Source organism: Mytilus galloprovincialis, chromosome 3 (genome assembly GCF_965363235.1).
Source record: "Mytilus galloprovincialis chromosome 3, xbMytGall1.hap1.1, whole genome shotgun sequence".
Taxonomy (NCBI): Eukaryota; Metazoa; Mollusca; class Bivalvia; order Mytilida; family Mytilidae; genus Mytilus; species Mytilus galloprovincialis.
In genome coordinates, this window is record NC_134840.1 from 20,405,951 (window position 1) to 20,425,159 (window position 19,209).

At 31.3% G+C, this 19,209-nt stretch overlaps 1 protein-coding gene across 4 annotated transcripts in view; it reads left to right on the plus strand.

The window, feature by feature from the left end:
- The first annotated feature begins 255 nt into the window (after positions 1-255).
- Positions 256-19,209, plus strand: part of LOC143067381 (FERM, ARHGEF and pleckstrin domain-containing protein 2-like) — a 99,388-nt gene continuing 80,434 nt past the window's right edge. For 3 of the 4 annotated variants that reach the window (XM_076240605.1, XM_076240608.1, XM_076240607.1), the window contains exons 1-2: positions 256-337; positions 13,312-13,463. In XM_076240605.1, the coding sequence (XP_076096720.1) occupies positions 13,365-13,463 (99 nt within the window). In that variant the 5' untranslated portion in view covers positions 256-337; positions 13,312-13,364. Of the gene's footprint in view, positions 338-11,295; positions 11,412-13,311; positions 13,464-19,209 lie in introns of those variants that run through there. The other variant, XM_076240606.1, reaches the window with a different exon arrangement.

Sequence of the window (19,209 nt, forward strand, 5' to 3'; positions counted from 1 at the left end):
GCCGCTCATTAAACGTCACTAAAGTCACGTGATGTCTTTGTTGGACAAGAAAACCCTTCAGTACAATATTTGAATAATAAAAATATGTTTTATGTAAATAGGTTAATAAGATGAACCAATTTTAACCTAAAAACGGCAGAGGGTGTAAATTGGCCATAAACAACAGAAGAAAACTGTTCAACGCGAACAACAGACTGCTCGCGCGCATTATACGGTGCGTGTCACGAAAGATGTACTGTAGTAAATACGAAACTGTTTGTAATTGACTTCCGTCCGCTGTTGAATTAATTTTACTCACAACTAAATATTAGCATTTCCACTTCCGATATTTTGAAAGGTTTGTATTCTTCACGTTTATTCATTACATTTTGCTCTATATCATAATTAAATTACATAGACACGAATATGTTTAAATATTTGCAGAGAAAAAATAGCAAACCCACCGGTCTTTCAACGTTTAACAACAGGTCAGTCATGAGCTCGAATGTGTCAACTTGTGCACAGCATTGTTATGATTTGCAATGTTCATTGATGTTAAATATCATTTTATGTTAAAACTCTGATGTTCAAAGCAACCAAATGACAATATTCATACATATTTACCGTTCACTGAAAGAATTTTATGATACAAATTTGATGTAAAGTGTGTAATATCAGTGAAAATAAAACCTGAATGAACTGCTTTTTTCATCAGTTCATCACCATGCCTTCAAAAGTCCAAAGGCAAAGAAGTCAGAAGAGTCAATAAATTGATGTAAACATATAAAAACATATCACTCAATTGGTAGCAATATGCATGATCTTCTAATCTGTCCTGTTTCCTAGAAAAAATTAACATCACAATACAGTCATCATGTCACAATGGCCTTCAATCTTCAATAATTTAAATTTTCTTCTGTTGTTTATGGCCAATTTACACCCTCTGCCATTTTTAGGTCAAAACTAAATAAACGTCTATTTTCCTGCCTCCAGCCTGATCTCAAATATAAGTTTGATAGCTAACCTTAAAACAATTATTGCAATCTTCAATGGCCTATGACATGTTTTCCTCAAATGACCCCAAGTCAGGTCAACTGAAGGGCTTCATTTGTTAAATAGAATTTGAGAACTAGTCTGAATATTTGATGACATGTGTCTCTAGGAATATGTCAAAGCAAAAAATAGATAAACGTCTATTTTCCTGCCTCCAGCCTGATCTCAAATATAAGTTTGATAGCTAACCTTAAAACAATTATTGCATATCCAAAAAAAAAATCTTCAGGAGGCTGACTTTGAAAAGGCTATGGGTCCGCAAATAGTAAAAAAATAACATAAGGAGCTACAAAAATGTTTGAGCTGACGGATCCACATCTTACTTTGAAAAGTCTATGAATCCTATTTCTTAGGGAAAATACTGCCAGAATATTTGATATAAAGCAAATGTTGTACTTTTATCCATATTAACATGATTTTTAGTGTAGTCATGGTAGTTAGAGAGAAATCATATGATTTTTCAGATTTTGTGAAGAAAGAAAAATCCCATGTGACTGACCTTTTTCTATAGCTCCAGACAAAAAACACACATTTATTTTAACTTAATTTAAAATACAAGTACATGTAAATGTCATCTGACTTCTTATTCTACATGTATATAATGATGTACTTTATCCAGGCTTCTCACTACAGATTTTTGAAGATGAGCACAAAGACTCATCATTTTTGGCCATGGCAAGACTCAGTGAGATGAATCTTTGTTGAGCAACACTATATGATTTATTATTTCAGTCCCCGTGCAAAAATAAAGCAAGGAAATGAAATGACATCCATTTTAAGTCATTTGTAAACTTTTGTTATACAGTGTAAAGTGATACCACTTTTGAAAATAATGAGAGTAAAGTCAGTAAACACAGATTTTCATCACTTGTACTAGTCTTAGTGAGGACCTGTAATATCAATATGTTTATATATTAAGTTTACATAGAGTTGCACAACTTCTTGGAAAAAGACTTTCAGACCCTTGTAATAATAAATTCTAATCAATAGAAAAAATGTACAATGTATATAAGCTTTAAAGAAATTAAGATTTTTAAACCAGGATTTCCATATGGGTTAAGAAATTTAATTTTTCTACTAACATGCAGCTTTCGGTCTAATTTTGCCATTTGAGACAGAATGTGTACATGTACATGTATATTCTGTTTTGAATTAATACACCATTCTCTTTCTTTTAATTATAAACTTTCATTTAAACCTTTTGTTAAACTTATGGAACATAGCAGACATTGCAGTAAGGAAAGATACATGTACAATTTATCTGAAGAATTTGTGCAAAAGTGATTATAGCCTGTAGCATGATGCCAGTAGATTTAGTTTGTACTCTTAAAAAAGAGACGATATCAATGTAATGTATTGGCTACACAAATCCCACTCATTTTCTTTTGGGTGTTTAATTAGTCATTTGAATACACATTACTGTATGTACAATATGCATGCATGTATAGAAATAACTTTTTGTGTGACCTCAAATTAAATGAGACAACTATCCACCATTAAGTATCTGTTTTGGGATAGCTTGTTTTACAAAAAAAAAACTTGTATTTTAATTACTATCATATTATACATGTTATATATTGTGCTTTATTGATTAATGGGAAACAACTCTAGCACACTTGATGCTAAATTGTAAATGTGATATATGTTACAGATGATTAATTATTACTTTTAAATGCAAAGGAATATATACATGTAATGCACTTAGAATAGGCTAAAAAAATAAACTGTACCACAAGATTTACGCAGCCCCAGGCTCTAAATAAGATAACACATTGAACTGTTTTTACTGATAACACAAGATGCAACAAAAAAGCTATACAAATATCTTGGTCTACCACTGTCTACCAAACCTTTATTTGAAGAAGGAAATTAGGTCCAACTTTCTGAATCTTAGGCATTCGTAATTGAATGTTTTTATTAAATAATTGAAAAGATGTTTGAACTTTCTATTAATTAAATTATTATATACATTTTATGGTATTTTAAAGGTTCAAGCTTGTGTAAGGTTTTGTTGACTTGTATTATATTATACTACCATGTGCATTTGTACATGTCCATTTATAGAATGTCCTTCTAAATAGTACACCCAGTTTTCAAGCTACACATGTAGTAACTATTTAGCAGGGAGGTTTCATACATTTTTTTTTATAGTTGATCTGTATGTATGATCCATTTTAACACATACATTGTACAGTCCTTGTACATGTACAATGTAGGTACATGTATCAACTATCAGCAGGGGCTAGAGATTATCCATTTTTAAATCATGCAAGACTTGATTGCAAGTCACAAGAACAATTGTGACACCATTAAAAAGATGATGGTCTGACATACATATGTATGGCATGCAGAGACATGCTGTATTCTGTTAGTGTATATCCTGTCAACAAATATGTTTATTAGGAAAATGTTACTTAGTGAGATATATAATTTGTGTATCCCATACTTCTATAAACAAGTGAATTTTTTCATATTAAAACCAAGTATTAATATTTACAAAGTACATGTATGTTTTTCTTTCTTTCAAGAATTTAAGAACTTTCTAACGAGTTTTAAATAATATATGAATAAAAATGTATCAGTGGTCTGGTTTGTATATATATATATGAAAAAAAAGGCCTCTGGTAATTGTAGAAATTAAAATATTTTGTTGATACTGAAGTAATAAAAAAGCAAACAGTCAGATAAAACCAGTAAACTAAACATATGTTATATCAATTCTAGATGTTCATTAAATGCTAATCAATCTGCTAAAGAAATTATAACATCTTCAGTAGTATATTTGCTGTAATTATCCTGATGCATAATAGAATGTTCAGGCTATAGATTATTATCTATTACTTTGTGGTTCTTTTCAAATTACTGGCTCACAGCTGCCTTGGGAGATCAAGTATTTTGTAAATATTTAATGTGACCTTCCTCGACCTTTAAACTGGTGGTGAAGACTAATGAAGTGCTAGTTACAAGGTTTTGGAGCTACAATAATATTTATTTACATGATCAGTAATTTAGTATGCTGATTACCTATAAAATAGTTTGAAGGAAAATAGGTAGACAAGTGTTAAGTGTCTCATTAATATCTATCTTTATACTGAACTAGCCAGTTTTGTACCCTAATTATTCCAAGTCACTGCAGAAAGTATTATGTCAGTCACAGACAAAATACTACTTGCTTTCTTCATAATTTTTCCATTGATTATTTCTGATTCATATACATTGTATATATATATATATATATAAGCAACAACTACTGATATGGCATGAGATACACACCAAATAGGGTGTGCAAATATTTGTAAATGAGAGATTTACTAAGTAAAGGCCCATTTTTAAATTGGTCTACAATGAGACTCCAAAAGGTCCAAAATGAAACTTTGTTTGATTACATCAAAAACTATAAATTATTTTATCCCCGGCTTAGTATATATCTAGGATTTTGCTTGGTTAACGCACGTCGTTACAAAACCCATAGCCCCTGGGTGTTGCTAACCCATATCCCCGGATGTTGCTAACCATTATCCCGGGGAACTTCAAGCAAGTTTTTCTTAGTTCCATGATTGCTCCTTGTGAAATATTGAATTCTGTAGATTATCCATGATGTTTGTAATTAAATATTTAATTCATTAATGATTTTGTCCTATTATGCCGATCATTTACACTCATTTCATTAAATGCATCACTTGACTGCCACATTTTTAAGGAATGGGACTACTGACCTAGCTATGCAAATGACCCACGTTGACGTTACACCATCTATGACGTAACTCTCACAACATTGAGCGCCAAATTTGACTCAATTCATTTTCTCTGTCTCCGTATTAAAAACGTCTTATATTTGACTACCTGTAGGGTTCTACCAAAGGTAGTAAGTACCCTACACCCCGTAGAAACTATGTAAAATTTCCAAATTTCAATAAAACTTTTTTAGATAATGAAAAAAACGTTGTTTTCACGTTACACTTTGTACCCGAATTTCCATAAAACTCGCCCGCCGATTTCGGACTAAGAGCGGGGATAAATTCGTTATCTACGTTCATATCCGTAGATATGGATATTTTTACACCCTTCATGGTGTATTTGGGTACTTCAGTGTGTTAAAATATCCATATTTACGGATATGAACATAGATAACTTATAATATTTACAACTCTATAAAATGCCAAATCGTATTGTGCACTTAGATTTTTAATTTTGGGCCCTGTTTTCAAATCTGTCTATAGGTTTGAAGGGTTCAAAATTAAACTTTGTTTGATTTAAACTAAATGAAATTTTTGGTGTTTTTTTATATGCTGATTCTAACCATGTTATTATTCGGATATCAGATTGGCCATATTACAATGTAGGTAAATTAAATGTCCCAGATGCTGAATCTTAATATTAAGTAGTGATTTGGTCTAGTTAAAAAAGGTAAAAAATTAGTACAATGTACATGTCTGAAACTGTCAAACTGAATGTTAGACCCCTAGTTTATATAGAATTGTCTTTATTTTGAGTTAGAGCTGGTTGACTTTCTATAATTTTGATATTATTTGTCGTCCCAATAGTAGGACACTAGAAAAATCTTTTTGAGATAGAGCAGGTGTGATAATATTTAAAATAATTTTAATTTATTGTCTAAATTAAATGCACTACAATATGACTTTCCTTGGGTTGCATGTACATGCATTGCACTAAAGAGAAAAAAACAACATTAAAGTAGATTTTGATAGTTGTATTACTCTAAAAACAGGGAATACAACTATAACAAGTACATTTAAACATGCAGATCATGACTTATATCTCCTATTATTATCTGATAATCTGGCGTAAATCTTATTCAGGTAAAGACCATCAGGATAGGTTAAAACACCTTTATATATGATGTCATTTTATTTGAACAGAGATGACACATGGGTTTCTCTTGGGTTTTGTTAATGTTTAGTCACTAGAAAAATACTTCAAAAAGATTGTGATAATGTGTTCTCCTTAACTTGAACAATGGTGGTAACATTTTCTTTACTATCTTTACAATATCTTAGATAGCATTTTCTTTGTGAAAAATCTAATGGTGACTTTAAATGATTTTCCCATAAAAAACAAAATATCAAATGTGAGTTTCTGAATAACAATAAAAAATATGAAAAAAAAGGTTCAGAAGATTTATTTTAACGTCTGTCAGTTAATTTTGGACTCCTCAGAGTCCTGATAAAAGCTGGAGAATTTTTTTTATTGGATCTGAACTTGGATATTTTGTCTGAAAATCTGAATAACTCATCAAAGAATCTAGGCTTTTAATAGAATTATTAATACATTGCTATTTCTTATAAGAATGGGTGTGTACAATTTAGTTTCATTAAAGTGTGTCAAAGTAAGGATTTAATCTGCAAAGTGATATCTGTTTTGAAGTTTCTTTTTATTTGATGACACTTGAACATCTAATGATGAATTAAGTGTCCTTAGAATGAAAACTTTTACATTAAAGACAAACTCTTAATTACACCATATGCACCTACTTAGATGATGTGTATCAACCTTGTGATTTATCTACATCATATCGTGTTATCTATGTAAATGATGCATCACTCCGTACATCAAAACTTCTCCATTTCTACTATACTATCAATTGTTGTCCAGCTACATGCATTAAAACAAGCAATACATCATTCATACCACTACTGCAGATTTGTGACTCTGTTTTTATGCCCCATTTATGGGCATTATGTTTTCTGGTCTGTGCGTCCGTCTGTTCGTCCGTTCGTTCGTCCGTTCGTCCGTCTGTCCCGCTTCAGGTTAAAGTTTTTGGTCGAGGTAGTTTTTGATGAAGTTGAAGTCCAATCAACTTGAAACTTAGTATACATGTGCCCTATGATATGATCTTTCTAATTTAAATGCCAAATTAGAGTTTTGACCCCAATTTTACGGTTCACTGAACATAGAAAATGATAGTGCAAATTTCAGGTTAAAGTTTTTGGCTTCAGGTTAAAGTTTTTGGTCAAGGTAGTTTTTGATGAAGTTGAAGTCCAATCAACTTGAAACTTAGTATACATGTGCCCTATGATATGATCTTTCTAATTTAAATGCCAAATTAGAGTTTTGACCCCAATTTTACGGTTCACTGAACATAGAAAATGATAGTGCAAATTTCAGGTTAAAGTTTTTGGTCAAGGTAGTTTTTGATGAAGTTGAAGTCCAATCAACTTGAAACTTAGTATACATGTGCTCTATGATATGATCTTTCTAATTTAAATGCCAAATTAGAGTTTTGACCCCAATTTTACGGTTCACTGAACATAGAAAATGATAGTGCAAATTTCAGGTTAAAGTTTTTGGCTTCAGGTTAAAGTTTTTGGTCAAGGTAGTTTTTGATGAAGTTGAAGTCCAATCAACTTGAAACTTAGTATACATGTGCCCTATGATATGATCTTTCTAATTTAAATGCCAAATTAGAGTTTTGACCCCAATTTTACGGTTCACTGAACATAGAAAATGATAGTGCAAATTTCAGGTTAAAGTTTTTGGTCAAGGTAGTTTTTGATAAAGTAGAAGTCCAATCAACTTGAAACTTAGTATACATGTTCCCTTTGATAAGATCATTCTAATTTTAATGCCAAATTAGAGAATTTATTCCAATTTCACAGTCCTTTAAACATAGAAAATGATAGTGTGAGTGGGGCATCCGTGTACTGTGGACACATTCTTGTTTTATTTATAATTTAATTACATTTTTATCATGCACTTCTGCAGAATGTCAAAACACATATTTATAACACAACAGAAATTAAACATGAAAGCAGTCTTAGCTTCTTGATAACCTGTGATGAAGCTAAGAGGCTTTTAATCTACAGGCTAAAAGTTTACTTAGATTCTGTTGGACTGTAGAGATTATTTTTACAGGGATGAGGCCCCAAAGCAATTTTACAAGCCTGAGCTGCTGGGCCTGTGGTTAAATGTGAAGACTGGGAATTTGAAAGGGTCTAATTCTGACTTGAAGTTGATTGAATGTGAACTTAAAAGATTCAGCCCCTCATGCATGAGTACTGGATGTAGAAAAAAATTGTAGTTCGTTCTCAAAAATACACCAAATGTACAAGCATCATATATTGTACATGAACGCTATGGTCTCATAATTTGTTAACATATAGGTGTATTAAAAAATCCTGATGTGTCTTGACCCTACCAGTACCAACCATCCACATAAATGGTACATTATCTAGTATATGTAAATTCATTTGTCTTTTGAGCCAATGACTTGTAGGTTTTACCACATCAAAAGAAAAAGAAAACTATGTAATTTTAATAGTAACAATTCTTCTACAATTACATTGATATTAGAAGAAACCCTTTAGTATGTTAGATAATATATTTATTTTATTTTAATTCCCTCTCCAACTGTTTTTAGTAAATAGTTAACTTGTCGGTTAATGATTTTTTTCTGAAATATTAATTTAACTACTGAAGTGGATAGAAAGCTGAGATAAAAGTTATTGGATTTAAGACACATAAATTGTACATCTAGTATGTCTTGCTCAACAAGTTTTTTAGGCCTACATTTTATATATTATTATAACATGAATGTTATTTGTATATTATATATGCTAATATCAATTGTAACAGTTAATAGGTTCATTAAATTGAAAAAGAATACTGGATATTGATTCTGAATGCTGAAAAGGAAAGATTAAGAATTTTGAGTTGACATAATATTGATGATCCTAACATGAGCAAAAGTAATGAACATGATAAAATATGTACATCAAGGCAGTGGTAAATTTATATGTTGCACTAAGAACAGAAAATAAGATACTTTACTGATCAACATTCTTGTATAATTACATGTGAGAATTATCAAAGAAAAACAAGTTAAACTTGTAGATAAATGTCTTCCACTTTGTCCTTAGGGTGCAGAATTCTTCAATTGTTCAGACAAATTTGTGCTGTTTCAATTATCAGTGTTCAGACCAGATAATCAAAGCTAAAAATTTACTGAAGAGTTAAATTATGGAAATGATTTTAAGAGTAGATGCACCATATGCAAGCCATGAAGAAATTTGGAATGTTACATTAATGATACTTTTGCTTATTCAAGCAGCTGTTCTCAGATCTTTGTTTTCATATAGTCTTAAGGAGCATACAGATGAGGATTGAAAGTGTATTATTGTTTTATATTCTGAACAAATTACTTTTCCATCTGTCTGTATAATACTCCTCACTGTGGAATAAATCTATACTTTATACTAATTTCAAGACAAAATGTTTTATACTTATATGTATGTTGCCTCTGACAATCTACTCTATGGGAATCATACTATGAATTTTAAGGCCTATATATCCCAAGGGAAGCATGCTCATGTTCAGGCATATTGTCCTAAGGGTAGCATGCTCATGTTAAGCCCTATTGTCCTAATGGTAGCATGCTCATGTTCAGGCCTATTGTCCTAAGGGTAGCATTCTCATGTTAAGGAAGATTGTCTAAGAAAAACATGCTCATGTTAAGGCATATTGTCCTAATTGAAGCATGCTTATGTTAAGTCAGATTGTCGTAAGGGGAGCATGCTCATGTTAAGACAGATTGTCAAATGGGAAGCATGCTCATGTTAAGGCATATTGTTATAAGGAAAGCATACTGATGTTAAGGCAGATTGTCCTTAGGAATAAATGCTCATGTTAAGGCCTTTTGTCATAAGGGAAGCATGCTCATGTTAAGGCAGATTGTCCTAAAGGACGCATGCTCATGTTAAGTCAGATTGTCCTAAACTGGCTAAAGGAAGCATGCTCATGTTCAAGCAAATTGTTCTAAGGAAAGCATGCTCATATTAGGACAGAGTGTCCTAAACTGGCTAAAGGAAGTATGCTCATGTTAAGGCAGATTGTCCTAAGAGTAACATGCTCATGTTAAGACAGATTGTCAAATGGGAAGCATGTCCATGTTCAGGTCTATTGTCCAAAGAGTAGCATGCTCATGTTAAAGCTTTTTGTCCTAAGGGTAGCATGCTCATGTTAAGACATTGTCAAATGGGGAGCATGCTCATGTTCAGGTCTATTGTCCAAAGAGGAGCATGCTCATGTTAAAGCTTTTTGTCCTTTTGTCGTTTTGTTTATCATATCATAGACACAATTTTGTCATGTGACCATGACGTCATCAATGTTTTTTCATGTTTTACATTGGTTTTAAATGGAATTTAGAATTAAATTATAAGAAATAACTGTATAATTTTGTCAGTCTCTTGGAAATAGCATAAAAAATATGGTGCACACTGTTAAATAAGCCGCTAAGTGCGTTATTCAGTGTGCACCACATTTTTTATGTTATTTCTTCATAGACAGAAAAAATATTACAGTCATTCCTTAAATATTTTATGAAAATACATGTACCTTGAAGTTGAAGGAAGGAGATTTATAATGGAAATATGACGTTGCTGTTTCTTACTTAATCATTATCCTCACTCATCAGTACTATTGTCTTCTCTAAGTTTGGTAATAGATTTCTGCTTCACCCAAAGGACATGTTTAACTTAAGTGTTGATACAGTAACATTGACAACAAGTGAATGATTTGGCTTGACTAATTGTTATTTAGAAAACTCAGACATGTATTTATATATTGCCTTTTATTGATTCAGTATCATGATGAGTTGAAAATTAAAAGGATTGTTCCAATGGGCTGCAATCTTCTAATGAAGAAATACTTTCCAGTTCCTATGAGAAAAGGAAAGAGATATTTGACTTAAGACAATTGTTGTTGAAAACAAAACTTGCTTAAGGGAGAATCAATGAATTCTTTACACTTGTAAACAGTGCCATTCAAAATGACCACTGCATATTTGTGGTTTGTGTATGGAATGCATAGTCAAGTAAAACAAAAGTACTAAAATTGCTGTGAAATACTTATTTATTTGAGAGAGTTTATTATGCAAATGAATGCGAGCCAAATGTTTTGTTGCAGTTCACTCATTAATCTCAAATCTATATATACATTGTATTGAATAAAATGTAACATTAACTAACTAATCTTGGTAACAATCATCCTTTGATGTCTTCCACTTAAATTTCAAAACCCCCATCTGATGCAGATGTCTCCAAACAATCCATTTGGCCACTTTTATTTAAACTTTAAGATCGTTAATGTTTGCAGGCAATAGCATAGGACAATTTATTTATTGCTGTTTTTACTACTATTTTGTACTTTAAGAATTTGTCCAGTAATTTAATAACAAGCAGCTGAGTTGATTTAGGTATTTTGGCAGGTTATTCCATGTTTACAACAGACTTTTATCTTGTCTTTTAGCTTTGTAAAGTAAAAAAGAGTCAATAATTGATCTATATTAGATAAGGTTCAATTACCAGATTAACCAATTATCTCTTGTGTATCAATGTAAACTACAGTACAGTACTGGTTAGATGGTAAGTCACAAATTATTGGTGCAATGAAATATCTTACTGTTTTTAACATATCAGTAACATTGTATTGCAAATATAGTCTTAGAGCAAAGACTTATTTACTAACCATGGAAGTACCCATTAACAGTCATAAATATATACCATTTATACACATGGAAAATAGTATTGCAACACGAAATTGAAATTGAAATTAAAGACACACTCTTTATTTTTTGATGATATAATTTGTAACCCGAATAATTCAGTCCCTCCCCGTAATCGATCTCTCCTACTTGCGAGGGCCTGAAGTCCTAACACGATAAAAACTCTTCACGAATCCTGGATTTTGATTGGTGCCCTGTAGAAGAGGTGACCAATCAGCAATTAGCTCAATTTTATCGAGATAGGTAAATCCCGAGCTAATTCCGAATGGTTGATTGAAGATTTTTCATTGTCTATGCATTCAGGCGTTAATGTAGTAAGCGGAATATAACGACTGAATTATTCGGGTTATATAATTTGTTAAAATAGAACTACATGTAGTTAAACATTATTTAAATTTCACCTGAGTTTAAATCAATAGATATCGGCCTGATAAGTTCTTCTCTGCACATGCAGCTACTGTACCTGTAAAGAGCAAAACAGATGTTTTTATCCTCATTGTTTTCAACACTTTAAATAATCAAGTTTATAAAGTTATGTGATTGACACCTTGTAATGGGTCCTCTACAACTCTTAACTGCAGCAAGATGGCATATTATCAGCATCAGAAAAGCAGGTATGTCGCTGTGATAACCGAACATACTGTTGGTCATCACTATTCCACTATAAGTTGTTTTGAGAATAAAAATCAGGCAATAAACGATGTTAAAGACCTTCCGAGATCAAGAAGACCCCCTACACCATTTTTTTTTTCATACATTTTTAAATTCCAATGTTATCAAACTATGTTTCAATATTATTTTTACAAATATTTTATCATATTCCATCCAAAATAAGAGGCTGATTAATCAAGTTTTAAAAAATCAAGGTGTTGCAATACTTTTTTCCATGTGTATAGAAATAATAAGATGTAAATGTGTCATTAAATGTTTTTCATTAAATGTTTTATAAGTGTAGTAATTTTGAATTCAATAATTTTGAATCCAATAAATTGAGGAGAGACTGAAATGCTGGATTCATGCTTTCCCCTCCCATATCATTTGATAAGATTTTAATCCAGGCAATCAAAGTCTATTAAATATCACCAACCTTGTTTTACCTATAACTTTGTAGTGTCTGATTAGATGTATGTCATAAGCAACTGTTACATACTTGAAATTACTTCTTGGTAGACATTTTGAGGTCAATGTCACATATGAAACAATTTTCCAAAAATAAGGCAATGTTAAAATGACCTGTAAGATCTGTTCATTGGATGAGTTTATTAATTATTTTTTTTACAAATAATTCAAAAACATACATGTACGTCTGAAAAATTGGTTGAACAGCCAATTGCTACCAAACTTTGGTGCCATGAATTGATACATTTCTAAACATGGATTTCAAGAATTCTAATTATTATTATCCCAAAACCAAACATCTTAAAAATATTATTACAAAAAAAGAAAAAATAATATACAATTTTCTTTTTTTTTATCATGCAATGACCAATTTTCTATCAAATATACTAAAAAATATTAAAAAAAGACTTCACAAATATTTCACAAAACATAACATGGAACTCTGCTTTTATAGAACAGAAAAGCAGCAAAAATTACTTGAGGATATCCTGATAGGAATCACAAGCATTTGGTTGATTTGTAAACCTCTTTATTTTATATGAGTGTAGCTATATGTGCTTGACATCCTTGTGAAGTTATGAGAAAACTCTTACATGTATACAGATCTATATATGACTGTATATATTTCTTTTTCTTTTTAGGTTATAAGCAGATCATCATGGTATGATGACTTAGATGAAAGAATATTAGAGGGATGAGTGACCCATTGTCACAAAGAGGCCCTCCAAAGGGCAAAGTAGTCAATCTAAGAGTCAAGTTCCTAGATGAAAGTGTTCATGTATTTCAGATTACTGTAAGTTTGAAACTTTTTTTTTACCTTCTCTGAGCACATACATTGTCATGCAAAGTTTTTTTAGACACACAAATTGGTTTTCAAAAATCAGGTTTATTGTCAATAAGTTGTACTTCTTGGAATATTAATTTCCTAAACTTTTTAAATGAATAAAGATTAGTTATCTTTTATTTGGTGCACAAGTACAGATTTGTCTAAGTATCCCTAATAAGTCCATACATATATCTGTTACAAAAGATTTTAAGGCTGGAACTGTATACAATACTAAAAAATAATATGGTAATATGGATGAAAAATATAAATTAGTGGCATGGTTTTAATTTTTTTTTGTCAATTGAAGATATATAGATGACATAATTACACAGCTTTTAAACAAATAATTTGAAAGTATACTCCATGGTCCTTAAAGATGAGTTTAGCATGTCATTTGTGATGGTGACATGTTTGCAATCACATTTAAGTTTTCAGATGTTTTGTCTCAATCAAAATTTGCTAGGCCATACGATGAAGAGGAATTTCTTGTTCCTTGAGAAACAGCAGACTGATTACGCCCCAGAGGACCATTATATTACATTGAAATAGGTTAGACAAGAATTGTCAACTAGCTAAGAAGACAATAGCAAGCAATAAGAGGTTTCCATTTGTTAATCTTAGAAACAAATCAGGAAGCAATTTTCCTAAAGAGGAAATGTCTGACCGCTGGGCTTTATAGATTCTTCATAAATCTGTTCCTGTATAATGCAGAACAAATGTAACTGACCAATCTGATCAGGATTCACTAAAGCTAATCCAATCATCATCTAAAGTCATATACAAGTATACAAAATAGTCAGGCAGGACATATACAATTGTTTCATGTTTTATCATTTTTTTACGCAGTAGAAATGGTACAACGTTTATTGCTTATTTGTTTAGCAGGTAGTTTTAAGTGTTTTGAAAATAAAGCAATTACAATTATCCGATTCAGTGGTTTGTTTTGGTATCAAATTGAAATAACAAAAGAAGGTATTTCACAATAGTTCATGTGTGAAATAGTTAATCTACAAATCTATATGACAAAAGGTTATCATATTTGTCTGTTATAATGATACATTTGATTTAAATCTCAATACAATAACTGTAAAAGATCAATATCATATTAAATGAAGGGATACATTGGCAAATTTAGACTGCCTTCACAAATTACTATTATATCATGCTGGGAGGCTCCATTGTCTGTGTCTGTTGACATCACTAAGGAATAAATTTCTTTTCTATAATTGGAAATGACAATTTTGACTTAAAGAAGAGGGATCTCTTACATTTGGTGTTTACTTTAGCCATGTTGTTTCTGTAGGCATTAGAATCAACAGAGCACAATGATAAATAAGGGTAAATTTGTACCATAATACACAGAAGATCGAAGATGAGCAATTCAAGCTACCTATTTCTTGTCTTAAACTGTGCTCATATAACATATATATTAATCAAAGATAAATAAGGACTACATAAATTCTAGAGTTCATATTTGTGTATCAGTAAATTTTAAATTTTGAGCTGCTGTAAACTATGTGATGTGTTTTTGGGTATATACATCCCTCATCAGCTACCTGTTTGCCTTTATATTTATACATTAAAACCAGTACACAAAGGTGGCTGTCATAACTAAATATTTTAAAGTATAAAGGAGCCTTCAGTTGTCCTTTAAATATAGATTTAAAATGAATCTACTGAGGATTCAGTAAAATTGTTAGCATACTAATTTTTATTGAGGTCAAATATTCACAAAAAACACAAGTTTTCTTTAATCCTTGAAAATAAATAAATAAACAGTTGGTGTTGCTACAATGGTACAAAAAAGTTGATTGACAAGACATGCTGTCACTTGATAGAGGTGACCTTTTACAGCAGGTTTCACTATATTTTTACACACAATATGGTCATGTAAGAAATCATATTACAGTAAACGTGCTAATAAAAGTTTCAACTTAAAAAAAATCATATGTCCTTGTAAGGTAAACATGCATTATGACCATGATTATTCATAAATTGTTATCATGATGTAAGAATCAGTTTTTGAACCTGTTAATTTCCTGTTTATAGTGTTATAACCTTATGATTAATAAGAATTCTGAATGAGGTGATTCTCTCTGCCCAATTTGGTACATTATGCATTAGTTCATTGATGAAATTTATATGAGCATGTATCATGAAATTGCTCTCAATGGAAGTTCAGTTATTGACTTTAGCTTTTTAAGAGTACTTTGTTATAGGTCAGATAAATAAAGGTAGGGAATATGGTTACATTTCAAAAATGCAGAAGTTAAAAATAGATTTAGCACTTGTCTTCTTATTTAATTTTTAATTCTAATTTAATTCAGTTTCAATAGTCTGTAGAGATGGTAAAAAATACCTTAGATTTTAAAACAATTACTCTAGTTTTGAAATATAGTTAAAAAAAAAAAAGAATTTTTGCACCATTTTAACCTTTCAATTGCCATTTTTTTTTAAAACTTTTAGTTCATATCAAAATTGTATAGTACCTGACCTGTTCTTATACAGTATTCCTTAACATTTGGCTCAACTGATATCTACTTGTTTTTTTACTGATGAAATATCATCCGTAAGGATGATGTGTGATCAGAGCTAGAAGGTACATAAAAGTAATACTAATATCTTGTTTAAAATTGCCCTTAAAAATGGAGGTGATTTGTGAATCAGGTCTTTAGAAGCTACAACAGTGCCTCCCTGCTGAAGGTCATAGTTCTCTCTGGGCACTCAGCCTTTCTGGAGCTGGCATGTTAGTTAACTGCTAGTAGTCTTCTGTTATTATTTATGTATTATTGTCATATTGTTTATTTTTTTTGGTAACATCTTCTGACATCAGACTCAGACTTCTCCTGAATGGAATTTTAATGTGCGTATTGTTATGCATTTACTTTTCTACATTGACTAGAGGTATAGGGGGAGGGTTGAGATCTCATAAACATGTTTAACCCTGCCACATTTTTGCGCCTGTCCCAAGTCAGGAGCCTCTAGCCTTTGTTAGTCTTGTATTATTTTTAATTTTAGTTTCTTGTGTACAATTTGAAGTTTTGTATGGCGTGCATTATCACTGAACTTGTATACATTGTATATATTTGTTTAGGGGCCAGCTGAAGGATGCCTCTGTGTGGGGGAATTTCTCACTACATTGAAGACCTGTTTGTGACCTTGTCTGTTGTCTGTTCTATGGTTGGGTTGTTGTCTCTTTGACACATTCCCCATTTCCATTCTCAATGTTATTTCAAAATAATGGAAATTCTGAAATTATTGTGATTAAAGAAGAATGGACAATCACATGTGGTTAATTATTGCATATTAGGACAATCTGTATTATGATATCAGTATCAGATATATCAGAATGCAAGTTATTATTATTGCGAGGATCAACAAGTCGCATTATTTACATTAAATAAAAATCTCTCTATAATTTCTGAATTAACAGTAGCTGTCAGATAGTGCTGAGAGTGGCTTTTATACACATGCTATTCCTCCATTTAAAACTAGTTATTCTTTCTAATCCGTAACTTGTTGTATTAGCAATTGTTTTATTTTGTTTTCAAGGAAAGGTAACTCTTTAGGAAAACTTTGAAACAGTGATGACTTTTCATCCTAATTTTATCTTTGCCTGTTTCCTGTTGTTTTTCATATTAAAAATCTCCAAGTCAAAAGTAAATAGCACTTATAGTCTTCTGTCATGGAAATTCCCTGCTTGCCATTGATTTTTCACTTCAGATCATCTTTGTTAACTAATCAAGAGGGTTTCTTTGATCATAGCTTTTCCTGTTACTGAAAGTCTTTGATTGTCTTTTAACTTTGTTAAAAATAAAATTGACATTAATTGAGGGGCAAATCTAGATTACAACCAGAAAAAGAGGGCATATTTATGTAAGGACAGACATTTAATTTTATAGATGGCTACCTACTGAATCATCAAAATAGTTGTTGCAAAGGTTTTTTCAATTGCAGATAAACATGGCACTTTTTTTTTGTCTAGCTTGACACTTAGCGGCGGCAGCGTCAACAATATATTAGTTTGTGACTAGGTCTAGTTTATGGTGAACCACTAATGGTAGTCAAAGATATTTGATATGCTGTTGTATTAATATTGGCTCATCTCATTACCATGGAGATTATTTGGCCCTGCCCCTCAGTTATGGTCTATTGACTTTGAAACTTTTGCTAAGCTTTCGTGTATTATTTTGTGATTAGGTCAGTTTATTGGGAACCACTACTAGTGTTAAGTTAATAATAATTGGTATGCAGTTCTGTAAGTATTGGCATATCTTATTTCCATGGAGATTATTTGGCCAAACAAATTATATATATTGACAAAACATTCATCACAAAAGTTGTAAATTTTATTGTCAAATCTGACTATTTTTGACACATCTGTGACACAACTTAAGCATATTTAATTGAGAAAATTATTAAGCATTGGCATCTATGAAATTTTCTGATAGATCATTTTAAAAAAAATCTTGCTATAGACTAATGATATTAAGTATACTGTTCTGTTTGCATCTATTTATTTCATTATCAAATTGAACATCAGTTTAGAATGCTTTCAAGCTAAGAAGTAGCATACCTTATGTTAGACAATACAAATGTTTACTTGGTTATGTAGTGTATATGTATTGTGTACTATAAAGTACTTGATGTATGTCATGTGACCAGAGCATGATGTCTGCTGGTAGTAAATACCAGTCAGCCAACACTCACCAAAAATTTAGCTATAAATCAGTGTTCTGTTTGAAGTAGAGTAATATAAAAAGTAGTAATTTGCAAAACAGGAGCAGAACAAGATTTGTTCAAAGTAATTAATTGTGCATGAGAAGAAAAACAAGCAGATCTTTTTTTTAGATATCAGAAGATGCCTACTAAATTATCTCTTACCACATTATATAACATATGACTAGTATTCTTTGTATTTTGTTAATTAGAAAAGATCTGAAGGGCTGCATGATAAGACAAGATAAAATTCCTTTTCGGTTTAAAGACTGCAGTTGATTATAGATCAGCCTTTACCACTAGTACTTGATTGTAGGATGTAAAGGGTAAAACTACTGATGTACTTGTTTCCAGGAATAGTGATTATTCTAGTCTGAAACATCTTATTTTAACCCTGTTTTTTATGAGGACTGTTGCTCAATCCTTTGTTTTCTGTGTAGTGTTTTCTGGACTGTTTATGTTTGCCTGATCTTATTTTGTATGAGGCCATTACATGTATGTGCTTTCTGTTTATCTATTTTATGCCCCCACGGTAGGGGAGGAGGCATAAAGTTTTATCTTGTCCATCTGTATGTGCATACATCCCAAAATTGGTTTCCATTCTCTAACTTTAGTTTGTCTCAACCAAATGTTATGAAACTTATTCACAATGTTTAATTTATTACCACAAAACACAGATCAAGTTTGAATTTTAGTGGCATCATTTTTACTGTTCTAGAGTTATGCCCCTTTACAAATGGAAAAAATACTAATTTTTTTCATATCTGTCATCTTATGAAACTGATACAAAATGCTAATTACTTCCAAGGAATTTAGTGTAAAGATGTCATTATTGAAATTGTCTGTAGAAAAAGCATGAACTTGAGCTGGGACTAATAGATTTGAATAGTTTTACACTAGTTATTTTGGGGCGCTTTATACAAGATGTAGCTTGCTGTTCAGTTTGTGCAAAGGCTTTGAGTTGAACACTGTACTTTGACCTATAATGGTTTAC